The 26,494-nt window shown below is 54.1% G+C and overlaps 8 protein-coding genes across 8 annotated transcripts; 2 read left to right on the top strand and 6 right to left on the bottom strand.

The window, feature by feature from the left end:
* Window positions 1-339: 339 nt before the first annotated feature.
* Window positions 340-787, top strand: CDEST_12322 (uncharacterized protein; the record flags this gene model as incomplete). The annotated part of the gene is made up of 3 exons (XM_062928478.1): window positions 340-391; window positions 514-593; window positions 653-787. The coding sequence occupies 3 exons, from the start codon at window positions 340-342 to the stop codon at window positions 785-787; spliced, it is 267 nt and encodes an 88-aa protein (XP_062784529.1).
* Window positions 788-5,763: 4,976 nt separating this feature from the next.
* CDEST_12321 (DNA-directed RNA polymerase II subunit RPB1) lies at window positions 5,764-12,199 on the bottom strand. The gene is made up of 3 exons (XM_062928477.1): window positions 11,415-12,199; window positions 6,507-11,351; window positions 5,764-6,455 (listed from the first exon to the last, which is right to left on the bottom strand). Exons 1-3 carry the CDS (start codon window positions 11,769-11,771, stop codon window positions 6,405-6,407), a joined length of 5,253 nt encoding a protein of 1,750 aa, XP_062784528.1. The 5' UTR covers window positions 11,772-12,199; the 3' UTR covers window positions 5,764-6,404.
* A 567-nt stretch (window positions 12,200-12,766) lies between these two features.
* Window positions 12,767-14,463, bottom strand: CDEST_12320 (Putative retinoblastoma-binding protein 5/Swd1). Its single transcript, XM_062928476.1, has 2 exons — window positions 13,917-14,463; window positions 12,767-13,862 (listed from the first exon to the last, which is right to left on the bottom strand). Exons 1-2 carry the CDS (start codon window positions 14,291-14,293, stop codon window positions 12,812-12,814), a joined length of 1,428 nt encoding a protein of 475 aa, XP_062784527.1. The 5' UTR covers window positions 14,294-14,463; the 3' UTR covers window positions 12,767-12,811.
* A 331-nt stretch (window positions 14,464-14,794) lies between these two features.
* On the top strand, window positions 14,795-16,599 carry CDEST_12319 (Putative tRNAHis guanylyltransferase Thg1, tRNAHis guanylyltransferase catalytic). The gene is made up of 7 exons (XM_062928475.1): window positions 14,795-14,974; window positions 15,029-15,118; window positions 15,173-15,349; window positions 15,408-15,580; window positions 15,643-15,731; window positions 15,785-15,889; window positions 15,998-16,599. Exons 1-7 carry the CDS (start codon window positions 14,961-14,963, stop codon window positions 16,214-16,216), a joined length of 867 nt encoding a protein of 288 aa, XP_062784526.1. The 5' UTR covers window positions 14,795-14,960; the 3' UTR covers window positions 16,217-16,599.
* Window position 16,600: 1 nt separating this feature from the next.
* CDEST_12318 (uncharacterized protein) lies at window positions 16,601-17,591 on the bottom strand. Its single transcript, XM_062928474.1, has one exon. The coding sequence runs from the start codon at window positions 17,383-17,385 to the stop codon at window positions 16,705-16,707; it is 681 nt and encodes a 226-aa protein (XP_062784525.1). The 5' UTR covers window positions 17,386-17,591; the 3' UTR covers window positions 16,601-16,704.
* Window positions 17,592-18,005: 414 nt separating this feature from the next.
* CDEST_12317 (Putative pyruvate carboxyltransferase, alpha-isopropylmalate/homocitrate synthase) lies at window positions 18,006-20,016 on the bottom strand. The gene is made up of 8 exons (XM_062928473.1): window positions 19,797-20,016; window positions 19,707-19,732; window positions 19,567-19,639; window positions 19,302-19,510; window positions 18,898-19,248; window positions 18,781-18,847; window positions 18,466-18,723; window positions 18,006-18,409 (listed from the first exon to the last, which is right to left on the bottom strand). The coding sequence occupies exons 1-8, from the start codon at window positions 19,894-19,896 to the stop codon at window positions 18,036-18,038; spliced, it is 1,458 nt and encodes a 485-aa protein (XP_062784524.1). The 5' UTR covers window positions 19,897-20,016; the 3' UTR covers window positions 18,006-18,035.
* A 1,413-nt stretch (window positions 20,017-21,429) lies between these two features.
* CDEST_12316 (uncharacterized protein) lies at window positions 21,430-22,922 on the bottom strand. Its single transcript, XM_062928472.1, has one exon. The coding sequence runs from the start codon at window positions 22,758-22,760 to the stop codon at window positions 22,035-22,037; it is 726 nt and encodes a 241-aa protein (XP_062784523.1). The 5' UTR covers window positions 22,761-22,922; the 3' UTR covers window positions 21,430-22,034.
* A 1-nt stretch (window position 22,923) lies between these two features.
* On the bottom strand, window positions 22,924-26,491 carry CDEST_12315 (Putative bromodomain-containing protein). The gene is made up of 6 exons (XM_062928471.1): window positions 25,583-26,491; window positions 25,194-25,285; window positions 24,384-25,121; window positions 24,072-24,333; window positions 23,462-24,014; window positions 22,924-23,410 (listed from the first exon to the last, which is right to left on the bottom strand). The coding sequence occupies exons 1-6, from the start codon at window positions 25,664-25,666 to the stop codon at window positions 22,983-22,985; spliced, it is 2,157 nt and encodes a 718-aa protein (XP_062784522.1). The 5' UTR covers window positions 25,667-26,491; the 3' UTR covers window positions 22,924-22,982.
* Window positions 26,492-26,494: the final 3 nt, after the last annotated feature.

The following is a 26,494-nucleotide window of genomic DNA, read 5'->3' as shown; positions in this document are numbered from 1 at the left end:
AAAGAGACTCGCTAGCAGACCTTCGGACTTGCTTGCTCTTGTCGCAACCACGATGGTCCCGTCCCCTTAGGACCGGAGCAACCCGAGAGTACAAGCAACCGATTCAGGTGAGAAGAATGGGCGAGCCATGAGCAAGACATTTTGAACGAGGGTGACGAAGGTGATGGAAAGGAAAAGGAAGAGAGATATGAACGACGATGGGTCGACAAGCGAGAGCCGCTCGAGACGACGGGTCGACAATTTAAGCCAACCAAGGGCTACGAGCAAACTGGGGCGCAGCTGTCAGATTTCACACCTCTGTCTCCGTAGGGCGGGCAAGGCGAGAAGACGAGCCACACCATGTCACCAAACATTCTGGTCGATGCTACGCTAGGATATACAACAGTACTAGGTACGTTAGCGTAACGGCGGGGACTAACGGCAACCTTGTGACACCAAGAGAAGAGAGACACGAGAGACATGAGAAACAGGAGGGACAGACAGACAGAGGGATGAGATGCGTACAATACCTAGGGAGCTGTGCTTTCCTTTCCCTCCCCTTCCCTTCCCACCTCAGGTTATGGTCAGGACTCGAGGTAGGGGTTGTCAACCTTGTACGTGTGTCTTCGTAGATGTGCATGCGTACATCGTGCTTGTGGTTGTAGTTGTGCAGCGTATGCCGAATGAACGAAGCCCTGGAGGAAGTCGAACCGGGCCTGAGGAGGACGAGGAGGAAGACGACGACGACGACAACAACAAAGTCGACGCGGGAGGAGCCGGGATCAGCGGACGGGTTGACAAGACATGAATGAGCAAGAGGAACGAACAATGGGTTCATCGGCAAGACCTGAAGCCTTGGAGGCATTTGCGCACGGTGTCCATGAATGATCCCAGGGTACGACAGGGCAGCGGCGCGCAGGACATGACAGGATAGGTAGGACACGGCGGCCGGAAGTGACCCGCCCCACCCCCCCTCCTTTGCCTCAATTCTTCCAATTCTTCCCCATCAAAAAGGACCCCCCTGGAAAAGATGAACGACGGACAACCAAGGTACCAAGGCCACCTAAGGTAAGGGACGTGCGTCCAACCCCCGTCCAACCCTTGTTTGTGAGGTGGGCCGGGAGATTGACAGACGGACGGCATGGGTAAAGGAAGGGGGGGAAGGATGTTCCTTCTTGCTGCTTGCACGGCATGCGACAACTGGATACTCCGTGCTGCATATAATACAACGTACAGTACGTTACCTACGTATCCGTACCTTAGGCAGGTACGGATATTTACCTTGGGTAGATGGCAGATGCACAGCAGCAGAAACGGAGTGCCGTGCCTTTCCTCTTCTTCTTCTTCTTCACCCTCCTTCCTTGCCGGGCCACCTGCCTTGCTCATCTTTCCCTAGTTTCGACGACGGATACTCCGTCAGCCCGCTGCAACCTTCCTCACATTGGCCAGCACTGTATGACAGGGGACAATGACCGTCTCCCCCTAACCCGGTTTCTGTTCTCGGAGAGTCTTTGGATGAAGTCACATTAACTTCCCACCGGTGACCCGGAAACTCGAGAGCATCATCTCAACCCCTCACCCTCTTAGACTCTACCATGTCAACGCCGCTCCAGGTACCTGGCGTTGAAAGAGCACGGCGACCAGGTTTTTGGTTTTTTGAACGCTCACATGAAGACTAGCCTGGCCAGCCCTTTCTCTCCCTCGAGTCCTTCGTGTCCATCCCTCCAGGAAGATGACTTTCACCTGCGACCCTCACCTCACCCTCGCATTTGACTCAAACTGTCTTTACCTGTGACAGGTGGACAGCGAGGTGTCCAGCTAGCCAGGTGAGAGGAGAGATGGGAGAAAATTCGACCGGCGTGTGGTGGGCGACCAACCGTCCATCTCCATCCGTTCATCCCACCAACCCAGCCGTTCGTATCATGCCTCATCTCTACGACGAGATGGGAGAGGGGTTCACGGCTAAGATGAAGAAGGTCACGCATGCACAAACTCTACTTTATGCTTGTATCTTAGTGGCACCGCACTGTATTGCACGGTATCGCATAGTCTGCCTGTCTGACAATGCGCCGCACCTCAATCGGACGGACGTCGACCGGACACACAAACACGAGAACACTCAATACATTCGCTCCATCACAAAATGGACGCGCACTTCTTCATACACCCACCCACCCATACACACACACACACACCTGTGAATGCTCTTCTCTCATAACTTCCCCTCGTTGCGACTGTCTGCCACGCTGCCTTTCCGGGCTAAGACACGCGACATTGTCGTCCAGAGCGGCTCGGCTTTCTTTACTGTAGACAACCTTGTGCGACCACTCCCTCTTAAAAGGAGAAGCCCTGTTATGCGTCGAGTGGTCTCATTCCCACGTCATACCCACGCAGCATCGCCATACCGATGTAAGTTTTCGGCCTTTCTTATTTTTATTTTCCCACGCCAAGCAATCATTGTTCCCTGTCCACCTCTTGCTCTACGGGTACTGGCAGTTGAGCTTCGTCCAGGGAAGGGACCCCCAAGCACGCTCGGTAAGATGGATCAAGGGCGTGCAGGGGGATGGCTGACGCCGGCTGGGCTGGCTGCAAGGGCACAATGACCGAACGTAATGCGAGCGGGTTTCCCGATCTGTTTTGTTCGTCAAATCAAGGACTTTTGCGCCCAAACGCGGAGCAAACGACAGGCGGAGGTGGGAGACGGGAAGAGGCAGAGAGTGAGAATGGGTGATGGACGACGTTTCCCTCCCCCCCTTGAGGAGCGGACGCTAAGACGACGGGAACATCAATCCGCCTCGCACTGATCAACTCGCGGCGGACGCGCATAAGGCGAGTGGGTTTGGGTCGTTCGTTTCTTTGGCCTGACATGTATCAAAATGGTGATGTTTGGCAGACGGGAAACGACAGCCGCAATGTTTGTTCAGCAGTCCCAAACCACAACAGTCCACGAGAATAGTAATTGCAACATCTGCTGTCTTTGCCGTTATCTCTGGGCTTCTCCGAATCAGTTCATCCTTGACCTCTTCGGCCCGCCAACTCGGTCATGGTGCGCACGAAGCATAGGCACAAAGACAATACACATTCTATTCTGTTACGGTCGAGCAGTTCTACCGCCACTGATACCCGCAGCCCAGCGAGGGGCTGTGCCCATCTTCAACAACCTACCCAGCGCCTTTTCGCCCGTTGCGGATCGTCGGCCGCCATCAGCACCCCCGTGCGTCTTGGGGGTTGCAGAGCAGGCATGCTGACAGGCCCATCGCGCCCGCCCGCCCGGTCGGCGGCTATGCACATCGCTTCAAATTCTGCATAACACCAATCATGGGCGTCGACAGAGTTCACAAACCTTCTTGAGTGTGCCGCAATACTGCGCTTTCGTCTTCACCTTGCGCCCTTATTCAACCTGATTGAACCGCGCCCTCGACTTGCAGAGGTATGGTCCGCGACGCCGCCACACTCCCATTTTTTCCCCTCCCGTGTCTCTCGCAGTTTCTCTTTTTCACCAGTTCATGAAACCCCGGTACCAAAAAGGCCAAGCAAGCCAATACCCCAGCACACCTCGCCAGACCGAACCCAAATCAGCGACGGGAAGCGGAATGCAGCCCGCAGCCCGGCTGCTAGTGGTTGACCGAGGAGCAAGGGTGGCACGGTTTTCCGTCTCTATCCCCTTGCCCAAGCATTCCTCTTCTCGCCGTCTTTCCCTTCCTCTTCGCATGGGGCCTATCTATACCACTAACATAAATGGCAGAAGGATGAAAAACACAAGAAGGCTTCGGGTGCTCGAAAAGAATCCCAGGCCGCGGCAATCCCAAGCCCCCATATGCGAACCTACCTAATACTGCACTTCTGGCTCAACGCTCCCCTCACCATCTATGTCAGGGGCAAGGTTCGCCCCTGCGTCTGATCGATCTTTGCGGCCCACGGTTCGAGCTTTTAGCGCTCTGTCCACGTCCCGCGACGACAGCTCAGAGTACCCACCCCAATGTGACTGATTGATGATGAGTTATCAAGAGCAGACGAACGAGAACCGTCTCATGGCGGGCCTTTTGCGCTCGAGCTCTATTCTGCTGTCTGCGTATCTTCCCAACCCTACTGTTTCGAGCCGGCAAGGCAGACAAATCCTTGCTTCCATGGACCTATTTTCTTTTGTTGCTTCTCGTTAGGGATCCTTGCTCGCCGGCTCCGGCTCCCCGTGGCCCGTTGACCGGGTACATGTATGACCCGAGACCAACGCGCACAGCAACGACGGCCAACCCCTATTTCCCCACAGATTTGAGCACACGGGTTGGCTCTACATGTACATGCGAATATCAGCAGAGACGCCTGAGCCAAACCGTCTGTCGGTCGGTCGTCAAAGTCAATGAAGAGAGGACTGGAAAAGTGAACAAAAAGGCGCAGGGCTCTCTGTTGTCCGTCCGTTGATCTTGACCGCGGCCGCGGCCTGGGTCGTTATTGGACTGGCCCACCGACCCAAGCAACCAGTTCGGCGGGACACTTCGTCTTCCTTCCCCTCGGCAACCTCGTCGACTCAACGGTCCATGTACCTGGTTGTGTCGGACCTCGGGGGAAACGGCACGCCTACCCATAGGCCGCGACCCCGTAAGGCAGTTTTCCCTCATTTCGTTTTTTCTCATTTAAACCCAGACTTGAACTGACGGTGCCGTACGCCTATGCATGTGCGTGCGCATGTTGGGACCAATTAGTCACTTCCCAAGAGGCGCGGCTTGGCGTCTTGACGCGCCCAGCGCGAGGAACGCGCGAATCATAAACGACTTTCTCGACATGTTGGTGCGGCCTTGCAAGCGAGCGAGCGAGCAACCATTCACCCACCCGTCGCCATCATCATCGCCGTCATCGTCAGATTTTGCGCGTCCCAGAAACCCACACGAACTCTTTGCTTTCCCGGTCCATCGATCCAACAACGACGCGAACCATGCGACGACCCATAACCAAATCGAACCAGGTAAGGGTGTTGACTCGTACCGTGATGAGACCGGGGTCGGAAGGCGAGATGGAGACCGAGGACAAAGAAAGGTTAAGTCGCCCGGAAAGACGCGTCCCGGGCGTATCCAAGATACCCAAGGACCATGATTCACACCGGGAATTTCCAACCCTTCCGGGATCTCTAGAATGGCCCAAAGTCCCTCTCCTCCGCCTTTGCATCACTTGCTCCTCATCCAGCGGACCACTTCCTACCCATCCTGGCCCATTGCGGACTAGATCCACCTGAGGCCTCGGCTGCCTATCCGCCGCATCGCAAGGAAAGAAGGAACAACAAGGCCTTGCTTTATGTATGAATTAGAGAGGGACCGGGGAGGAGGAGGAATGACCGCTGGTTCGATGGGACGCCTTGGGCGCGGGTGGCGCCGCTGTCGCTCGAGCGCCGTCCACTACCTACCTACCTGCCTACCTTGTAACCCTTTCCCCTTCCTTTTCCCCTCGTGAGAGAGCTTTGCCCATCGCGTCTTGGCGTTCCCGGGGGTTGGAAAATCCCGGCCTTTCTTGTGCCTCGTTGCCTACCCTCCCACCCCTTCCTTCCTTGGATTCCCAATTTTGCTACGTATCGGGGCATCACTGATGCAGCCCAGCCCCTCTTGACGTATGCAGTTGGTAGGCGTCCAGGCCCATCGAGATTGGAAGACCTGGGCCCATAGGCAGCAGCGGCAGTGGACATCACATGATGGCGAGAATGGACGGAGCAGATGGGGGACATGTGATGAGGGCGTCTGAGTGTTCACAGGCAGCAAGTTGTGAACGAACCCAAGGGAACAGATATGCGATCAAACAGCCTGGTCCATTTCAAGGGGTCATTGGATATAAGGGGGAATGAGAGACTAACTATCTCCTCATCTCGAGAAAATTCCAATCTGTGTTTTGTGTCCCCTTCGTCTCAGATTTAACCCTTGGTGGTGGGGTATGGGTTCTTCTGCCTCGTTTCCATTTCCTTCACACATCAAACCGCGTCCGAAGAGTCCAACGAACCCCCCTAGCGTGCTTCCTCTCCTTCCCGAATCCTCCCTCACCCCGATCGCCTTATTGTACAAAAGTCAGCTTTTTACAGAAACCACCACGAGCCTTTTTGCTTCTTTCGAGAGTTTTTTTCATCTTTTTTTTCCATGTTGATTTTGGGGTGTGTATGAAGGGTGTGTTGCTGTCTGCCCGGCGTCCCCAGTACCGAAACATCTAAGCCATCTCGTTGCGTGTTGTGTTGTCTCTGAGAGCACTTCTATGATGCATATACCGTGGCCTCCACACGAATGAAAGAAAAGAGAAAATCTCAGTGACAGCCTGCGTCTGTGATGAGATGCGATATTCCAATCGACCAGAACCAGTTAAGCCGTATAATCATTAGTCGGCGTATTAGGAAAGTGAGACAAAGTGGCGAACTGAGGACGCGATTGGTTGCATCATCGTAAGTCGACGCACTATCAGTTGCCAGAACCGCCCGGCCCGGGAGTTCGGGGAGACCAGGAAGGCGACTACAGCAGGTTAGATTTCAGGCTACACCATTAAACAAGACCATGACTTACTGTTGGTGAGTAGCTGGGGCTGGTCGGCGACTGCTGCGCTCCTGGAGTCTGCTGGAAGCTCGGACTCGTAGGGGAGTACTGAGCCGGTGAAGTTGGAGACCATGTCGGTGACGCAGGAGAGTACGACGGCGACGTTGGGCCAGCCCCGTGAAGGTTGGGAGATGCCGGGCTGTAGTTAGGACTGGCCGGCGAATAGCTCGGGGAAGTGGGCGAGGCATACTGAGCCGGCGATGTCGGCGAGTAGTGCCTGGGCGAAGAGGGGGATGCCGGCGAGTAGCTCGGCGACGTCGGGCTGTAGTTGGGGCTCGCGGGGCTGGTAGGCCGCAGCATAGGCGACGTCGGCGAGAAGGACGGCGACGAAGGGCTGAACTGGGGCGAAGTGGCACCGTAACGGCCAGCAGCACCGTCGATGAGGGGCGAAGTCGGAGAGTAGCCAGCGTTAGGCGACGATGGTGAGTATCCGCCGTACCCACTCTGGAAAGGCGAGGTTGGAGACGTGCTGAAGGGGCTAGTCGGCCGTCCCGGGCTGGCGCCCGGGTAATGGCCGACGGAGCCGATGCCAGCAAAACCATTGTAATCGGTGTTAAAGCCGGTGGGAGAATCGGAGCCCGCGCCAACAATGGGAGAGAAGTTGCCGGCAGCGGGCGAGCTGAGAGACATGTAACCGGAGTCGGCCATGGGTGATCCGGAGTCGTAAGGAGTGGCGGCCCCGCCCGCCTCGCCGCCCTTGACCGGCATGCCAGGCATAAGACCCATACGCGAGTTGTCGCTGATGACAGTCTCCAGCATCTTGGGATCGAGGAGAACATCAAAGTGACCAGTACCCATGGGTGCCATCTGACCAAGCATGACGTTCTCGGAGATGCCGCGGCAGTCGTCCAATTCGCCCACGGCTGCAGCCTCGAGGAGAATTTCGACAGTCTCTTCGAAGGAACAACGCATGAGGGCACCGGTGTCGGCACGGTTGATACCGTGACGAGTTACAGCAGAGATCGTACCCCTGTAGGTCATGACATCGCAAAGAAGAGCAAGATGTCTGTGATTGACGTAGGAACCGTCAAAGGCAAGCACTTGGGTCAACTCACGGACCAGAGCCGCTCTGGCCGCCTCGATACCGAAAACTTCAACAATCTGCCACAAGTGGTTGGTGTAGGTACGGTTGGAATCGACGCCGTCGACGGCCAAGACCTGGCGAAGAGCAGTTCCGGATGTGTCCAAGTACCACTCCGAACAGCGCTCATCAGCCTTGGCGGCCAACAACGCTCCGTCATCGGTCTCGATAAGTTTGGTCTCCTTGTTCAAGAAAGCTCTCTCGATGCCCTTGACACCACGGAGGGAGAGAGTGTCGAGCAGATGAGTCTCCAGTCTCTTCAGCATGACATCATCTTCGATTTTCTTCTCGCCATCTTCGTCCTTGTCGTTGCCGGCGTGCATGGGGCGGATACGAATGATTTGCTCTTCAGCGTTGTTATCACTGAAAATCACTGCAAGATCGTTGGGGTACTCCTCCTTGATGCGTCTAGCAACGTCTTCGACTGTAAGCTCCTTGTCAAGAAGCTTCTGGCGGTCTAAAGTGAGACGCAGCAACCATCTGGACTGGTCTTCAGTCTTGTCGTGAGATTCGTCGGGAATGAGGTAGTAAGACTCGACCATGTCCAGATCATCAGGGATGTTGGTCGACGTAATCTCAGGGTCGTAATAAATCTCAGTGACCGCGGTGACTGAGCGCAGCGTCGTGTGCTCGACTGTGCTGCGAAGAGCCTTGGCAGCTTCTTGACTAGCGTTGTCCTCGCCGCTCAAGTAGACTACCATGGAAGGGGTTTTGATGTTCTGGGCCAAGTTGAGGATTTCTTTGAGACGAGGAACACCGAGCGTCACGTTCTTGGAAGAAACACCGGCAAAATGGAAGGTGTTCAGCGTCATCTGCGTGGCAGGCTCACCGATAGACTGGGCCGCGATAACACCAACCATTTCACCAGGACTGACAAAGGCTCGGTCCCACCGAGCCTCCAACTCTCCTAGGACGTGCTCGAAAGCCATCTTGTTCAGGCGCTGCTGGCAAGCAATGCGCTTGAAGGCAAGGCGTGAGCGAATCTGTGCTTTGAAGAGGATCGTGGCGCTGCGGTCAGCCTCCTTGGAGATGTCATCGTTGCCACGGACGATGGTCATTCTGTTCAGCATGGCCTGAACCGCCGGAATAACGTCTTGTGGACGCAAGTCGCTTCTCTGGAAATCCTCGACAGCGAAGAGCTTCTTGGAGGTTTCCATGAGACGAACGATGTTCAATGGAAGCTGCATCGATTCATCATCCTTCCTCTTGAAGTTGATCTGGCGAACCTGCTTGCGGTCGGCGGTGAGTGCCTCAAATTCTTCGTCCAAGAGCTGCTGAACCGCCGGGTCGCCCGCGATTTCGTTGCCGTACTCAAGCCACTCAAGCTCTTCAGGTCTGTTCTCGGCCATGACATCGAGCCGGAAACGGTCGGCGAACTTTTTGTTGGACATGTTGAGGTGATCCATGCGTTGCTTCTCGATGTAGATGGCGTCCAGGCCGTCTTCACCATACAGGAACTGCAGAATATCGCCAAGAGAGTTTCTGACGGTACCGTCATACTTGGCGCTGACGTCCTCAAGCGCTTTGACGAGACGACGCTGGATGTAACCGGTTTCGGCAGTCTTGACAGCAGTATCGATCAAACCCTCTCTACCAGCCATGGCGTGGAAGAAGAATTCACTCGGCGTAAGACCACGGAGGTAGGAGTTCTCGACGAAACCGCGAGCCTCGGGAGAGTAGTCGTCCTTGGTGAAATGGGGGAGCGTGCGGTACTTGAAGCCGAAGGGAATACGCTTACCCTCGACGATCTGCTGTCCGACGAGGGCAGTCATTTGGGAAATGTTGATGGATGACCCCTTGGAACCAGACGAGGCCATGGTGACAGCGTTGTTCAAATCCTTCAAACTCTTCTGTGTAGTAGTACCGGCCTTGTCACGGGCTGTGTTAAGAGCCTTGGAAACCTTGCTCTCGAAGGTCTCACGAATGTTCATACCAGGCAGAGGCTCCAGCTCGTTAGCAGTAGCTTGTCTTGTGAACTCCTCGACCTCAGCCTTGTGCTCGTCAATGTGCACCTGCACCTTCTCAATGGTAACCTTATCGGGAATCGTATCACCAATACCGATACTGAAACCGTTGTGTAGAAGCCAGTAGTTGACGGTTTGCTGAACCCCGTTAAGGAACTTCATAGCCGCCTCTGGCCCGTGCTCGTTGTATACGATGTGGACGATACCACCACTGGCGGCACCAATGTTCTTCTTGGAGAGCAAACCGTACATGATCTGCCCCGACTGAATGAGGAGACCCTCGTCCTTAAGAGGGTTATCCTCCTTCGAGTCCGGAGCGCTGTGCAAGCTGACAATATTGGGAACTGCCATGCTCATGATCTGCTTGCCCGTCCATCTTGGTCTGGGCCGCACGATGGCTGGCGGGGGAATGATACCATCCCAGTTTGGAACCCACAACATGATGTTCATAACCTGCTCCTTGTTGAGGAACACATCACGACGGCAAAGCTTGTAGGCGCCGGCAAGGGTGTCCTGCACGATACCCATTAGAGGGCCGTTTCTTTGCGGAGAAACAATGTTGATGGGAACCAGGCAGAGCTCCTTGACCTCAGCTCTAGTCTCTTCGCTTTGAGGGACGTGAAGATTCATTTCGTCACCGTCGAAATCGGCATTGTACGGCGACGTGACGGACAGGTTGAGACGGAAAGTCGAGTAAGGCATAACGCGGACTCTGTGACCCATCATGGACTCCTTGTGAAGAGATGGCTGGCGGTTGAAGATGATATAATCGCCAGTGATCAAGTGACGCTCAACCTTCCAGCCGTACTCGAGAGAAATTTGTCCGGCACGGCGGTGGTGACGAAGGTCAATCCTCGTACCGTCGGTGCGGATGACGTATTTAGCACCTGGGTGCTCGTTCGGACCATTCTGTACCAGCTCGTGCAATCTTCCAATGTTGTAAGGAGTGACCGTCTCGGGATAGGTCAACGTTCTTGCGATGCTTCGGGGCACACCAACCTCATCGAGGGAAAGGTTGGCGTCACCAGTGATGACAGTACGTGCTGAGAAGTCGACACGCTTTCCCATCAAGTTACCGCGAAGGCGACCCTCCTTTCCCTTGAGGCGGGCACGGATGGCCTTCACTGGGCGGCCACTCTTCTGCAAAGCGCGAGGCTGCCCAGCAATATCATTATCCATGTAAGTGGCGACATGATACTGCAGCAGCTGCTCGAAATCTTGGGCGATGTGAGCAGGTGAGCCTTCGCGAATGGCTTGCTTGACGTTGCTGTTGGCTCGGATGATATCGCCCAGTTTGTATGTCAAATCATCTTCATTCCTCAGCCCTTGACCAGTACCGTCCATGGAAATACTGGGCCGTACGGGTGGAGGCGGGACGGGAAGGACGGTAACAATCATCCACTCTGGACGGGCGTACTCGAGATTGAGGCCCATGTCTCTCAGGTCGTCGTCGCTGATGCGGCGCAGAATGTTATGAGCCATCTCCGGGGTGATGGGGGGCTCTTCCTTCTTCTTAACGCCATCCTCGCCTTGGGCCTCGAACTTTGCAATCAGCTGCAAGGCTTTGTGCCGCACCCTAGGCTGAATGTTGCCACAGCCACCGTGGTTGACAGGAGCCTGCTTCATGTTCAGGCCGTACTCTCCATCATCAGGCTTCTGTTCCTTGACTTCATTTTCGCAACGAGTCTTCTTCTTGCAGATATTCCAGACGCGGTTGAAGCGAACCTTGGGGTCTCTTGTGTTCACAGCTTGGAGAAATTCAGGATCGCTCTGAAAAGCCAGGTTAGCACAATCGAGTCAAGGCGATTGTCAAACATCGTAGAGTAGACTAACTCTATCGGCCAAGACCTTGCTGCAATTATGGCAGACAATCTCCAGAACCTTCTTGACTTTCTTGATAAAGCCAGGATGGTAGACGGGCTTAGCCAGCTCGATGTGGCCAAAATGACCTGGACATTCGCCCATCGCCTGGGAGCAGGTCTTGCACTTGAACTGCCGATCGATGGAACCGAGAAGCGGGTCATTCAGACCGCCATCACGAGGCTTCGTCCGAGTCTCGTCCATGGTTTCGGGGTAGACACAGTGGCAGACACTCATATTCTTGATCTCCTCGGGAGCCATAAGGCCAAACTGAATCTCCTCGACCGTCTTGATCGGCGCACTCGAGTGCGTAAAGTAAAGGTTCGCCATGTTGAGGTTGTTTTCGTGGTGTTTGGTGAGGAAAGTGTCGACGGGTTTTCACAAGGTGAGGTAGGTCGAGAAAAAAAGGGCAACGACCGATAATCGATGCGCAGGCGTCGCAAGCAAGGCGCAGAAAAATCGGGAAGCGAGAATCTATCGCGCGAAACGCTTTTCGAGATGCAAGAAGTCGGTAACGGTCGTCCTACGATGGCGTTCTTGACCACGCCAGTCCCCGGCCAGCGGCCCAGGAGAAGGTTCCACGGATCCTCCTAATCGCTGCCACCTTCAGAAGCGTCGATGAACTGAAGGGAAATTCGCGGTCGTGTCGTGTCGTGATTCAAGTCGGAAATGAGCGTGCGGTCCAGGGGCGCGATTTCCGACGCGCGTGATGATGGGTGATGCGTGAGTTGACGGAGTTGTAGATGTGAAGACCGCGGAGGCGAAAGTGAGGAGCGAGGTCAGAAACAAATCTTGCCTTGAGGCGGCTGGCGCAGCCTGGAGAAATACGCTAGCCCAATCGGGCAGTCGCACTCCTTTACCTTCCTCAGGCCGACAAGGTACAGTCTACGGGTTCCCAAGGTCCAGGTACCCATATTATCCACAAAAACGTGCTATTATCAATAGGGAGAAAAGGTATCTGTACCTTAACTCACTTCTCCCCTATCAGGTGAAAAAGTACCGCTGTGTGGGTGTCCGTATCGTCGTCTCGAGGCCTGGGACTTCGCTCACGAGTCAAACTTTTTAGGTGAATAAAAAATCGAGGCACGTAACGTCGGGCTTGAGACGCACTGGCACCTACTCTGAAGACTCGGAATTATTAAGCAGCTTTTGAAGCTCTGTAGGCGGAGTAAGCATGTATCACAATCACTGCAAGCCCCGTCGCGCTAATCCCCTCAACAGGGGTCCGCCCACGAACAAAGCTCGTCCCATTGCTACGCAATCCAAAGCGCAATCCAAAGGTCTCGTCACACTTTTTTTCTTCCTCGATCAAAGTGCAAGTTCGCAATTGCCTTGCACATTGCATGGCGACAACGATGTTCTTAATTATATCATCTTCTTCTGCCTCTACCAGCCCTTCCTTTTCTTGATGGGATCTTGTCCTCGACGACTTCGCTGTCTGGTATCTCTCCATCCGCACCTGGACTCCTTCTCCGCATGGTTCCGGTAGATATCGTAACGAACTCCTCCTCGCTGTCGCTCTCCCCTAGATCATAGAGAATCGGCATGCGGAAGTCCCCTGTTCCGCCAGAATGCCCGTTGACGATGGTCGAGGTGACGACGTCCACATCCTCGTCTTCTGCGTCCAGTCGTCTCTTCTGCAGCTCCTCCTGGCCGTAGATATCGAACTCGTCCTCCATCTCCTCATACTCCTGGTTCTCCTCGACCTGCGCAAAGTCGGGCGCGAGCCTAGACCACTTCTGCTCGGGTATAACAGACCATATGTATACCCTTCCAGTCTCGAGGCCACAAGTGGCGATGAATGGCCGCTCTGGGTGCCACTCCACAACTCCCTGTTCTTCCTTGGGGCCGTCCAGAATTCTAATGAGACCTGTGCTGCCCATGCCCCTATCCCAGACATAAATCTCGTGATTGTTGTATGTTGACGCCGCAACGTACTCTGACGCCGAGCTGAACGTAACGTGGTTCCACGATAACCTGTTGACTTGATCCGAAAACTTGTGCTCCTCCGTAAAGTGTATCGTGTCGAGGTCGAGGTCCTCGGCGGCAAGGTTCGGTATATGGAAGGTTCGGACAATGCGGTCTTGCGCATTGATCAACAGCACTCGTCCTGAGTTGTTCAGGCGCAATGTCGTGATGACGCCGCTGCAGGGCTTCTCCGAGTATATTGTCTTTCTGGTCTTAACGTCAATGACGTTGATCCACCCCTTATTTGTTCCCGCCAGAATGTGCTCTCCTGTAGAGGTAAAAATCGTGACGGTCGTCATTTGTTTCGCGTCGTCCTTCAGCTGCTTCTCGGTGGGCTCTCCATCTAAGTCTGGTCGTTTTGGCGCCGAGCTGAGGGGGTATTTGACATCGGTTACATCTGACACATCAACGAGGATCGGCTGCTCCTCGAATATGGAGGCGACAAACTGGTGGCTTGGCGCGTTAGCGAAGCTGCGTTGCTTGAAACATGGGCGGTCGTTGGCTCACTGGTTAAAGGGGTTGAGTTCCGCGATGTACGCCGGGGCTCGAAAGCGAACCTCACGGTACCGCCTGCCGTCTTTCAGATCCCACAAGACGGCCTTCCAACCTTGACACGCCGACAGCAAGTAGCGGCCGCATCTCGACCAGCTCAGAGACGTGATGCTTCTATGATGACCTCGCATCTTCCTTGCCACGCCCATCGTCTCAATGTCCCAGATAACCACCGTGCCGTCCACTCTACCAGAGGCTAGGAGGTCACCTGTCCGGTTGAAGCGCAAACATGTTGAGTGACCAGATCGGATTGTGTTTGTGTTGTTGATGGCGTTGATAGCTTCGACGGCGGCAATGGCCTCGTTCTCTTCGTTACTGAGAAGGAAATTCATGTCGCTGTGGCTTCCTTGGTTGAAGAGTCAGAGTTTGAAGGGACAGAAGCCTGGCCCTGGCTCGAGTGGACGGGTTGGGTGGTTTTGTTTGCGCAGAACGCAAGCTCAAGGTTAGCGACATGTCAGCCGTGCGCATGGAACAGACTTTCTAGCGCCTGCAAGGCTGAGGCGTTACAGGGGTTGGTCCCTTGGTTTCGGGTGTATTGCCGCAGCTTTCAGCGACTGACCCCTCTGGACTAACAGCTAACAGAGTGCACAGTGTAAAGTCGGTATCACACGCATCTCTTTCCACCCAAGTGCAGTCAAGTTGGCTCAAACAAGATATCTAGCTACAGCCTTGCAATTTCGACCCCTCTATTAACTAGCAGCTTTTTGAAATGCAAAGGTCTAGACCTATATCGCAAATGGAAGCGTGAATCATTGGATGCTGGCGTGACTTCAGAAGTCTGTGACTGCTCCAGGCTTCGTCCATGGCCACTTCTTGTTCCTCCCTGCCTACCACCAACACCAACGAAAGCACTGGCACTGGGTATTGTGTAGCGAACTACCCCTCCCCCACCATTCCACCTACCACATGAATTCGACTCAGTAGAGACAGAGAGTCACATCCAAGAACCTATCTACCTACCTAGCAACTTGAACAAGGTTGATCTCGCCGTCATTCACAATGGCGAATTCCAAGTACGACTTTGGCTTTTCATAACGAGCGTGCTTCCCTCGCTAACTCCTACTCAGATTTGAATATGTCAAGAGCTTTGAGCAACCTGATTTCTTGTTACCGAACACTTGGATCGTTGTCCGCGTAGACGGGAGAGGGTTCACTAAGTAAGAGAATCTACAATTCAGATCTTGAAGAGCAACCGTCTGATTACCGCACAGACTCTGCGCCAAGTATAATTTCGAGAAGCCCAACGATAAGAGGGCGCTCGACCTCATGAACGCCGCTGCCAGGGTGGTCGTTACGGAGCTCCCAGACATCACCATCGCATATGGCGTAAGCGACGAGTACAGCTTCGTCTTTCACAAGTCATGTACGCTGTTCGAGAGGAGAGCGAGGTGAGACTCAGCTTACATTTCGCGGTATTGACTAGTTCTCATTCCTAACATGGCCCAGTAAAATTGTGAGCACAGTGGTCTCGACGTTCACGGCTAACTACGTCCACCTGTGGTCAACGTATTTCACTGATACCCCGCTCTCGCCGCCCCTGCCGAGCTTTGACGGCCGGGCGGTATGCTATCCTACGGTCATGAATCTGAGGGATTATATGAGCTGGCGGCAAGTTGACTGTGAGTCCCATGAGCACAGATCTACTTCGCATTTGTGTTTCGACATTAGCTGACCTGCCAAGGTCACATCAACAACCTTTACAACACAACTTTCTGGACTCTTATCAAGCTAGGTGGCCTTGACAACAGAGAAGCAGAGAAGCTCTTGGCGGCAAGCCCCTTCGTTCTGATCACCCAAACCCCAGCTCCCCTAACACACACCAGGGTACCGTCTCCGGAGACAAGAACGAAATCCTCTTTTCACAGTTCAAGATCAACTATAACAACGAGCCGGAGATGTACAAGAAAGGCAGCGTCGTCTTCCGCGACGTAAGTTGCTCTTATTATTATCCCCCATCTCTCTTTTGCCCCGTAACCCCACTCTCTCGGACAGGAAGAAGAAAAATATGCGTAAACCGCCTCCTGACCGCCGAGCAGTACGAACTCGTCGAGCCGGGGACCCACAACGCCGCTGAGGCGGCTGACGCCCTGGCCGAGCCAGAGAAGCAGAGCAAGACGCAGGCGGAGAAAGACAAGAAAAAGACGAGCAAGGCCAGAGTCGTGGTTGAACACCTCGATATCATCAAAGACGACTTCTGGGACCGGCGGCCGTGGCTTCTCTCCAACAAGCCCGGCAAGACGCCCAAAGAACCCTAAACGATGCGCGAGGCGTATGTATTACAGGGCCACGAGAGGAAGGAAGATGCTGTCAGTCCGACAGTTGCAAGACACGAGCCTTGTTCTGTAGAGGGTTTGCGAGGTAGAACATGTCACATCTGGTGCTACGCGGCTCTATTGAAGTCGACGGATGTGAAAAAGCGAGATTGAAACAGCCGTGCAGCAGAAATTTTTCTGTTGTTATGGCAGGAAGTCCAGCTTAAGATCGCGAGCTCCCCGAGCAGTCGTTTTTAAACTCACATCTATCCATAATTCTGAAGTCCTTGCGCCGTAAAGAAGCCCAATACCGATGATCGTCTGTCGCCATGCCGTGTGATATGAACCTCTAGGGTCCGAAAGCATGAGCGGCTGCTCCTTGCTATGGAATGTTGGTGAATGGTTGGCGAGATGATGTGTTAGCCAAACCGTGGGTATTTGTGGTCGACCATCGACCATTGCGTCGAAAGATCAAGATGGGTTCCTCTCCCTCACCCGGACCCCCCCTTTTTCGCTTTCCTCGCTTCCCTCTTGGCCTTCTTTGCCTCCCTCCTCGCCCTCTTCTCTTCCTTAGACTCTTTGCGATCTTTCGAAGAAGTCTTGGAAGCCTTCTTTGCGGTTCTAGCTTGTCTCCTCGCCTCCCTCGCTGCTTTCCTTGCCTTCTTCGCAACCCTCCTCGCCCTCCTTTCCGCCTTCGTCTCCCCCCTCTGCCTCTTCTTACTATTCGTTACGCCCGGCCCAGAACCTGCATCGCTTTCCGAGCTCGTCGTTGTCTCTTCGCTCTCAGGTGTGGACGCACCACTCGCCTCATCCTCCTCTTTTACCCTCCTCTCGTGCTCTTGAATTGTCCCCTCCAGAAACCCACCCCGCACGAAGCTCGCATACAGCATCCATTTGCCGCCTGACACCTTTTCGATCTGGTTCAGCCGACCCTGTGTCACCGTCTGTGTCACCTGGCCTTTCTTTGAGGTGTCCAGTCCCTGGAGCTGTTCGTCGAACGCGTTCATCCACCACGTGTCGCTCGTGAAGTGTGCCTTGGTGCCCAACCCTTTCGTATTGTCCTTGCGATTCAGGAGAAGTGGCTTCGCAAGCCCGATCGAGTCGTCTGTCGCATGAAGCGAATGGCCTTTGCCGCGCCACCCTTGCGCGGAGAGGAGGGCATGTGCGTCCATCCTTGGGAAGAGGGATGGGATGTTTGTTTGGCGTAAGTGGTTTCGGTTCGACCGATTTTATGTCGATGGAAAGAAGGGGGGACAGAGTCCCGGAATAACCATTTGTCGATGGGACCTAACACGTCATAAAGAAGTGGGAGTAGTTGTTATGGCTGAGGTTCCGTGTTGGGCTGCCAGCGAAGGAAGGCAGGATTGATTGCGACAAGGTCCCTGAGCGATGGACTCGAGATTTTTTTTTTGGTGCTTATCTTATCTTACCTAGCTCGGTTCCCCAACCCCACCAACGCTGTAGACCAGATGCAACTCAAAGCAGAGCTTGAGTCTCGCAACAAGCGCAGACTAACTTACGCAGTGTCTTGGTGTGGCCTCGAACCACACAGAAGAGGAGCAGGGCCACCACACCACCAAAATGTGAACCAGGCAAAGCCTGCTCCCATAACCCAATGTGCTGGAGACGACTACACAACACCGGCAGGGGCAGCAGTCAACCATGCGCTCCATGGTAGCAGGTTTCGGCTGATGACAAAGCGAATTTGAACGTTTCTTCGTTGATGAGGTATCTGAACTAAACACTTTTGTAGCTCTCCCTCTATGATTGTACAAGCAGATGTCCCATTTTTGGTGTCCCATATGCATCCCGAAAACATGATTTACGCCTTAACCTTCTTGGCAGCGGGCTCCGCCGCGGCATCATCCAAAGCACGCTTCTCCGGCTCGCCAGCAAGCTCTCTCTCCGCCTTCTCGAACTTAGCCTGCTCCTCAGCAGTCAGGTTCGGCAGCAACGGCTTCTCCTCACCCTCCGTAATGTTCAGGTGGAAAGTCCGGATAATCGAGTCGGCGTCGTCGATGGCGATCGGTCTGACATCAGCGAGAGCCTTGATCTTCTGGGTGACGACCTTGACCTGGGCGTCGGTCATTGTGAGGCCGAGCTGCTCAACACGGCTCTTGATGGCGTTCCATCCCGTCAGTCTTGAGGCGAAGTGAACATATCTGCTCATACCGAAGTCGGCAGGATTAATGATCTCTGCAAGGCACGTTAGCTCCATTACTAGCTGCCAATAGCGCATCAAATTCACGTACCATATGTGCTAGGGTTGTTCAGGATGGCCTTGGCATGGATACCAGCCTTGTGGGTGAAAGCGCAAAAGCCAGTGATGTAGTTGTTGAAGGGGATGTTGATCTCGACGGCCTCGGCAACAAGGTCCTCAATCTCCTTAAGCTTGTGCAGCTTGTACTTGGACTTGGTGTACTCGGGGGCAGCGACGATCATGCGAGCCATGAGGCCACCGAGGGGAGTGATACCGTTGCGTTCTCCGATACCAATGACGGAAGTGTCAACTGAAAAAGTGCCGTTAGCAACGATGATGGCAAGAAACTACTCGGCTGATGACTCACTGTGTGTAGCACCGGCCTCGAGGGCGCAGTAAGCGTTGGCGATGGCGCAGCCGGTGTCGTTGTGGAACTGAATCATGTGTTAGCCAGGTCTACCAGTGTTCGAGTGTGGAAATTTACATGAGTCTCGATATCGCAGCTGACTACGCCTCTAAGAGTGCGAACAAGATCGTAGACCTGTCTGGGACTGGCGCAGCCAACGGTGTCGGCGATTCCAACTCTGTGAACGCCAACTTTGTCGACGGCACTGTAGACAGAGAGCAGGTCGACAAGATCAGAGCGGAAAGAGTCCTCAGAAGAGAAGCGAATCTCGAGACCCTTGGACTTGACAAACTGGATAACCTCGATGGCGGTGTTGATAATGTAGGTCATGTCCTTGCCGTGAGAGTGCTCGCGAAGGTAGGAAGAAGTGCCAATGACGACATCGACACCGTCAACACCAGTCTCGACGGCAAGACGGGCATCGTCCATCTGCTCATGTCAGTACTCTGGGCTTCTGTCGTCGCGGCCAAAGGGTTTCTTACGTGGCAGCGGACGTGGGTAAGGATCTTGGACTTGAGACCAAGCTTGCAAATGGCCTCGCAGTCCTTGCGAGACTGCTCTGACGCGGCAGGCGACGTCAACTCGATGTAATCAACGCCAAAATCATCGAGGGCCTTTGCAATCTTGATCTTGGTTTCAGTATCGAAGAAGGCGTTGGCGAACTGCTCGCCCTCTCTCAGAGTGGACTCGACTATACGTCACACGTCAGTGAGTGCGACTGAAAGGAGCCCTGGTGGCTTAACACACTGATCTTGTATCGGTCGACATTGCTGAGGAAGTCGCCGACCGGCTGGTAGGGATTGCTATGCTTCTGCTTGGTCTTTGCCGCCGAGTGTCAGAAAATATCGTCTTGGTCGAGACGGTGCTCGGAGTCAGTTGGTTCTTACGGGGATAGCAGTGTAGCCAGGGTGGTCTGGACGTGGAAGAGAGTCAGCCATGCCGCCAATAACAAGATCGAATGAGCTTCAGGTACGCACCGGCCTTGTTGCCGTTAGCGACGCCATTGGAGCCATTCGTGTGGCCATTGGAGCCATTCGTGTCGCCATTGGAGGCCGGGACGTCAGGAGTAGGACACATCGTATATGATCATGCACCGTATGCTGTAGTGGTAGGTAGAAGTGTTTGTTCGAGGGCTTATCCCAAAGCTTGGATGACGGCGGGGTTTATAACAAAATATTGGGGAAGGTTGTTGAGTCACAAAAATGAAAAGGTAATTGAGAGGATGGACAGCCGACCTGGATATGTAAGAAAAACGGGAAGCAGAAAAAAAAATAGCAGGCCGGGTGAGGCGAAGCGGTACCTACGCAACAAGGTGTGGATTGGGCGGGATGGCCAGTGACGACCGAGGACGGCGTTCGCTGCTCCCGAGGTCAGCCAGTCGCTGAGCAAAGAAAAGAATTTTTCCCACTCTTTAGCCCCGCTCAAGGCACACCCCCGACCACGCTACAGCAACCTGCACCGTGTGTGCCATTGATTCTCAGTCACCAATTTTCCCTGGCCGGCCCTTACGTCTTGTCCTTTCTGTACCCCGCTAGATGCCACCTGAAGTGGGCTACATTGAGTACATATCATTGGCGGAACTGTCCTCCACACTTTGCGGCGGCCAATCAGTCCCCCGTTATCGGAAGATCGATCTCCCAGCGAGCAGAGGCGCTAGGCTTTACACGGTGATAACACATGCTGCAGCTTGCCCGGATTCTGATCCGTGCCCGGGGTTGTGTGCCATCAGCAATGGATGTGGGAGACACCGCCTTTCCCTCTTCCCTATAGGTGCCTACTTAGGTACCGACGGCTACTATGTAAGTATGATGATGTGACCTGTCTACCTCTGCACTCATTGCTGGCCGACTTGAGAGCGCCAAGAGAGTCTGGGCTGCCTATTTCAACATGGTCCCTGGAGCTACGAAGGCCAACTAACCGAGTGTCGCCGCCCTCCTGGAACAGACAGACGGGAGCAGTGCATCTGCTGCCGAAAACCAGGCTCAGACAAGAAATTGTACATTGATTCGTCACCCTGGATAAGAACACCGGAGGAAGTTTGACAAAATCGAGACGGTCCCGCAGCGCGCCCTCTTCTACCGTACCATACGTGCTATCAGACGGACGGCACCTGAGGAGTTGGGAAGAAGGCAAAATGCCCGATGTTTTGCGAATTAAACATCAGACCAATTGCCGCCGGCCCGGTTAATGCTAGTGATAAAAGGCGCCGCGCTTCACTAAATGCTAGCCAACGATTTCTCTAGTCAACTTCCAAAGAGCCGAAGAAAAGAGAAACTACTTCATGCTCACAGGCTGTTGAACAACCCATACGATGCGAAGCCGGACCGGTAGTCGCGAGACCACTGAGTAGCGTGCTTTGTCGGACCCTCCGACGGGCCCCCGCCCGCATTGCCGACGTCCCTCAAGACATCATTGGGATGCCAGTTGCTAGGGTCGACGCTGCTCCATTTTCAAAGGACCCATAATTCAATAACGGATCCCCAGACGACGTCATGCAAGTGTGACTCCAACGCTAAGCAGTATCTCTTCACGTCAGGGTGTCACAGCAGATAGTAGCCGCTGGTTAAGTTCGTGAAAAAAAAGGGTGACTTTTCGCCGATGACTCGGCCCGTTAGTTGGGGCCCATAAAGGTCAAGCGTATCTCTTCACTTCGCCGGAAGGAGTCGTTAGTCAACCGCTGAGATGGGGTCCTTATGTGCCTTCACATCGACGTCTTTTGAACGTATTGAGTAACGCAATGTGTCACGCTGTTCGCTTTGCTATCATCCCTCAACTGGACGCGGTTCGTCACAAGCCCACTTATCCAGTTCATGTTCCTAAAGATGATATACGGCCTTTCTACAATTTTCATTTACTGTCAACGTAGAATCTATGGTCCCATATAGTCGTCTTAACGCTACCCCTTGCCATAGTCAGGGTCCTACGACAAATGGAGCGCATTTGTGCAGTGGCCAGGAAACAAACTTCAACTGGCGGCGGCCCCATGTCTCCTCCATACATTGCCATACCTTTCAACCGGATCGAAACGCTTGCACGAAACGAAGCGACTGCGGCCGGCGTTTTAGACCGCCTTCAACAATGTGTGTATATACACCCTCCAGCCCTTCGTTGCAGTTGGTGGTCTTGTCCTGAACAGCGGAATAGGCCAACAATCCACCAAACTGCTGGGCAGTAAGCTCAGCGCTTAGAAGTATGGCGCTCATGTAACCGTAATCCTATTTTTCGACTGCATTTCGCATGACAGGATACAAACCACCCTTAGCTCCCTGACCGTGCTGCTGCTGCTGAGGATGGTTCGGCTGTTCATACAGAAGATAGCGCTGCGGCTGCATCGGCTGACCAAGCTCCAGTTGTCGCCGGTGTAGTGGCTCGCGCAGCTGTTGGGCACGATAACTGGAATGTTCTGCGGAAGATTCCGTGTGTTGGAGCAGCGTTGTCGAAATACCAGATCGAGAACTGACCTGGTCATTTGCCTGGGGTGCCATATGCTGCTGAGAAAACCAATCCGCTGTCTGCTGGCTCTGAAACTTCCGAGCTGCCCAAATCTCACGTCGACCCTGCTCCGTAGGCTGGAGCTGTTGGTCCGGAACCTTCTTCTGAAGACGAGCCTGAGAAGTCAGAAGCATTTCTCGAATAAGTGGTGAAGCCATATTAGGCTGGTTCGTCTGCCGTCGATTCGGGAGCTGAGAATGTTCCGGGGTAAAGAACTTGCGGGTTCTCGACTGAAATGAGGGCGGCCGATAATCGATCCAAGGAGGATCAGCACGAAGGGGTTGATGTTCGTCAGAGCGGTACGTCGACGACGCTGGCTCATTTGGAACAACCTTCAACGGCCCCTCGTCTACATAGATAGGGGGTCCCCGTGGAGGGTCAATGGGGGGATAAACGGTGAGAGTCCCCTCTTCGATAAGGTGCAGCGGTGGCTGATTGAACGGATGCATCGGGTGGGATTGCAGGGCTCTTCTGAGTTCAGCTTGGTCCCAGATATCTTGCAAGGTCACTGGAGTGTCACATACAGCCAAGGCAGACGTACCGCCGTTGACCTGATGGTCTCTCCAACGCACTTCGTCGATGATTCGAGGGCCTGGATGACACTCGTTGACCTTATTGAGGTGGGAGGTGCCATGAAGTTCGACAGGTCGGCTTGTGATGGCGGAAAACTCCTAGTTCTTGGCCACGTGAGCAAACACCGTCATCTGCTCCACTTCGAAATCAGCGCCGCTGGACAGCTTTTGACCCTTGGGCAAAGCAGCCGCAACGGAGACCTCAATGTTGTTGACAGCTCCAGCCTGAAGCTGGGCTTCAAAGACGCGGGCGCCGAGAGGCAGCACCTGACCGGGAACAGGGTGAGCCTGGTGGGCCATCTGGCGGTTAACCGATACAAAAAGTCTCCACTGACGTCCTTCTTTCTCTAGGAACGAGGGCACGACCAGGATGAGCTGGACTCTCAAGTGGCTGGACTGCATGTGAACCGTCACTGACTGTTGTGCCTCTTTCTCGAGAGGCAACAGAGTAATCTCGAAGCGCCGCTCAACATTGATCATTGGGTGCGTCTGGACTCTAAGGCTGCTGATCAATGCATCTGCAGCTCCTGCGGGTCATGTCAGCAACCATTGATCTCATGCTTTGGTTTGAGACATACCTTTGCCTGGAGCGCGTCTCGTCTGGTCCCACAGAGGTTTCTGCTGCTGCTGCGGCTGCTGCTGTATGCCATTAATCTGCGGCTGATGCTGCGCAACACCTATAGGCTGAAAGGTCGCATTAGATAGATTTGTAGCCGATCCAGTAGCGGGCGGCGGAAAGGCCGAGGGCGTGCTAGTATGACCGGGTGTCACTGTTGGGGAGGGACGGGCAGCATCCTCTCGCTTGACATTGTTGACAATCGAAGGGCTTGGCGAGGCGACGGAGACACTGTGAATCCTGTCCATCGCAGCCGGAACAGCTGGAGCTCCACTCTGGCGCGTGATGCCGTTGGCGATAGGTGCATGATCGCCGACCTGGTGTCCAGCCGACTGGGAGATCGGGGGTGCAGGCGACTCTCCCGAGTCGCTCTTGCCCCCCACGTGGATTGTGATCTTTTTTGATGAAGGTGCGGGCTGCTCAGGCGCCGGTTGCTGGACTTTAAGCTTGATCTTAGGCTGTGCCGGCTCTTGAACAGCGCCCTTGGCTTGCTTCAACTCATTCTTGAAGAACTCCTATACAACAATCAGCACACGAGACCGGTGACACGGTCTTGGCAACTTGGCACGTACCTCGAGCTCCTGGCCCAGCTCGTAGATCTCGCTCCCCTCCTCATTGTAGAAGAAAGCGTTCTTCCAGAGCAAGCTAGCCGTTTCTTCGAATGCTGCCCAGGTCTTGAATTCGCTGGTGCCGGTGGCCTCATTGCGGCCCTTGACACCTTTCACAGACTTCTGGAGCTTTTTCAGTGAGATAGGCTCCTTCACAATTCTGTAGTAATCTTTCAAGACGCGGGGAGGAAGGTTGACGAAAGGTTCGAAATAGGGCTCTTGACCGCTGCAAGTCACGTTAGCAAAGCCGAAAGCATAGCAAGGGTGATTACCTACCCATCCTCCTTGCTCCGGATCATCTCCTCCACGATCTTCTCCTGAGCAGCCTGAAAACTGAGGCCCTTGTAGGGGATGCCCTCATACTCACAGTCAGGGCGGCTGGGCGTGACGGTCCGTGCCTTTGTCTTGCGTGGCGTTGTCCCTTTGGTAGGTCTGCCTGGTCCTCGACGACGAATGAGGATAGTGGCGGGCCTGGATGTCTGACTTCCTTCGTCATCGTCCTCTTCACCCTCGGCATCGTCGTCTTCCTCTTCCTCTTCGTCCTCTCCGTCGTCGACTTCGGCAATGTCTTCTTCCTCATCGCCATCAGCATCGTCCTGTTGCTCAGGAGACTTGGCTGCAGCTTGAGACTTGCGACGGCCACTTGTAGACTGAGAAATAGGCTCGACATCTTCCTCTACGTCATCCGCAGTGCCATCGGCAGGCAGGGGGGTGGGAATGGCCGTATAACCACCTCTCGCGTAAGCAGGGTTGTACTTGGTCATGAAGTTACTCAGGGCCTTCCGGACCCGTTCTGCATCTTCGAAGAGCTGACTCCCGCGAGGGTAGAACTCCTTGGCATTTGATACCATGCGCTTGCAGTAACTTTCAAGTTCGGTGAGGGTGGGAAAGTCTCCTTGGTTGAGCTTCTTCTCGATCATTGCGAGGGAGATAGGCATTCTCGTCTTCTTGTAGTATTCGGGGTTGCTATCCTTATCGGGCAGCGACTCGAAGTAGCCAGAGACCTTACGTCCACTGGGATAGTTGCAAGGTTAGCTACCTCCAGGCGGTCTCTTCGAGAGGACTGATCTCGGGGAATATACTCACTTTTTGTCAGCGGTTCGGCGGATTTGTTCGAGAAAGAAATGACCATATTCAGTGGTGGACTCGACTGTCTCTTGCTCCTTCAGGTTGTATTTCTGTGAGGTGGCAACGTCAGCTTGGCTCTGTGACAGTACATATAGTCTAGGCTATGCATAAGCATGTAGGTGGAGGAACGTTGCTGGAGAGTGGAGTGAGTGTTGGTAGGAAGATGGAATATCCAAATGAAGACACGCTCAAATAGAGAGCGGGAGGGATGTGACGGAATTATCTGGACTCAGAGAAACCAGTAAGGCATGACAAGCTACCGTCCAGGACGCATGGCAATAAAGCCTTCCGTCGACAGGGCAACAAGTATGGAGGGACCGTAGGGTGCAACTATAAAAACCACTTACCGCAGCAAGCTTCTGCTTCTTTGCGTTGGGCTCTTGAGCATCTGTCGCGCCGTTCATGGCCGACGACCTGCGTTTGTTGTCCATTAGAAAGTTAAGGATGATGGTCGCAGGCGCATGCACTATTAGTCAAGTACGCAACAAAGGGTTGCCGAAAAATATTGCGCCCGCAATGGCTGGTAGCAGTATGCGACTTGGAGTGGAAGGGCGATGGTGATGTTGCGATTGCGACAGGTTTGCAAAGACAGAAGACGCGTCGGTTTGGAGTTGGGAAGGTTGGCTGCGTAAGGTTGTTTGCAGCAGGGCTGTAGGCTATGTCGCTAGTACAGAAGGAGCTAAGGTACCCAGGCAGGCAGGCACCCTGGAAATAGTATTGCAGCTCTCCCCACGTTTCTCAAGCTGGGATGGGGGTAGCTTTGGATGTGCCGGAAGCCCAAACACTGATCGAGGTGGGAAAAATTGGGTGCAGGACTGTTGCGCGATGGTAGTGGTCTCTTTGGATACTGAGGAGGATTTCGTCAATGGAAATGGGCCAAAGGCGCTGAATTTCGGTTGGATTGGATTCTGGCTTGGAACGGTTTGGTCGGACCTTCGGAGGGAGATGGAGCCAAGGAACAGTACGTACTGTGGACAGAGAGGTGCCTCAGGTCTCGCACGATGTTTTGGCAAGGCCGCAATTGAATTGAAGCAGAAAACAATGCTGTGGGAACGGAAGGTGAAGAAACAGCAGTCAATGCCGCACAAATTGAAGCTGTTGCCAGGTGGCAGTGGACTAAGTGGGTCAAAATCTTCGACGTCAATGGTCGGTGGGAGAGTGATGGAGGAGATTGGGAAGAACAGGACAATTTGGCAGGAAAGCTCCACCGTTCTCTCGGTGTGTGTGATTTTTGTGCGGTGGGTGGAAGCAGCGAGGGG

Source organism: Colletotrichum destructivum, chromosome 8, assembly GCF_034447905.1.
Source record: "Colletotrichum destructivum chromosome 8, complete sequence".
Taxonomy (NCBI): Eukaryota; Fungi; Ascomycota; class Sordariomycetes; order Glomerellales; family Glomerellaceae; genus Colletotrichum; species Colletotrichum destructivum.
Note: the sequence above shows the minus strand (reverse complement) of the source record. Positions and strands in the feature narration are given on the sequence as shown.

What these genes read in the sequence shown, in the direction of transcription:
- CDEST_12319 (XM_062928475.1), top strand. An exon ending in GACGGGAGAGGGTTCACTAA is followed by an intron (nt 15,119 to 15,172) that starts GTAAGAGAATCT and finishes ATTACCGCACAG; the next exon opens with ACTCTGCGCCAAGTATAATT. An exon ending in GCAGCGTCGTCTTCCGCGAC is followed by an intron (nt 15,890 to 15,997) that starts GTAAGTTGCTCT and finishes ACCGCCGAGCAG; the next exon opens with TACGAACTCGTCGAGCCGGG.
- CDEST_12316 (XM_062928472.1), bottom strand. Translation starts at nt 22,760, where the DNA reads ATGCATCCGTTCAATCAGCCACCGCTGCACCTTATCGAAGAGGGGACT.
- CDEST_12321 (XM_062928477.1), bottom strand. Translation starts at nt 11,771, where the DNA reads ATGGCGAACCTTTACTTTACGCACTCGAGTGCGCCGATCAAGACGGTC. An exon ending in GCAAGGTCTTGGCCGATAGA is followed by an intron (nt 11,352 to 11,414) that starts GTTAGTCTACTC and finishes CTGGCTTTTCAG; the next exon opens with AGCGATCCTGAATTTCTCCA. An exon ending in GCCCCAGCTACTCACCAACA is followed by an intron (nt 6,456 to 6,506) that starts GTAAGTCATGGT and finishes AACCTGCTGTAG; the next exon opens with TCGCCTTCCTGGTCTCCCCG.
- CDEST_12315 (XM_062928471.1), bottom strand. Translation starts at nt 25,666, where the DNA reads ATGGACAACAAACGCAGGTCGTCGGCCATGAACGGCGCGACAGATGCT. An exon ending in AGAAGCAGAAGCTTGCTGCG is followed by an intron (nt 25,286 to 25,582) that starts GTAAGTGGTTTT and finishes GCCACCTCACAG; the next exon opens with AAATACAACCTGAAGGAGCA. An exon ending in AGCTGGGCCAGGAGCTCGAG is followed by an intron (nt 24,015 to 24,071) that starts GTACGTGCCAAG and finishes ATTGTTGTATAG; the next exon opens with GAGTTCTTCAAGAATGAGTT.
- CDEST_12320 (XM_062928476.1), bottom strand. Translation starts at nt 14,293, where the DNA reads ATGAATTTCCTTCTCAGTAACGAAGAGAACGAGGCCATTGCCGCCGTC. An exon ending in GAACTCAACCCCTTTAACCA is followed by an intron (nt 13,863 to 13,916) that starts GTGAGCCAACGA and finishes TAACGCGCCAAG; the next exon opens with CCACCAGTTTGTCGCCTCCA.
- CDEST_12317 (XM_062928473.1), bottom strand. Translation starts at nt 19,896, where the DNA reads ATGTGTCCTACTCCTGACGTCCCGGCCTCCAATGGCGACACGAATGGC. An exon ending in TTACCCACGTCCGCTGCCAC is followed by an intron (nt 19,249 to 19,301) that starts GTAAGAAACCCT and finishes TGACATGAGCAG; the next exon opens with ATGGACGATGCCCGTCTTGC. An exon ending in CGAGGCCGGTGCTACACACA is followed by an intron (nt 18,724 to 18,780) that starts GTGAGTCATCAG and finishes GCACTTTTTCAG; the next exon opens with TTGACACTTCCGTCATTGGT.
- CDEST_12318 (XM_062928474.1), bottom strand. Translation starts at nt 17,385, where the DNA reads ATGGACGCACATGCCCTCCTCTCCGCGCAAGGGTGGCGCGGCAAAGGC.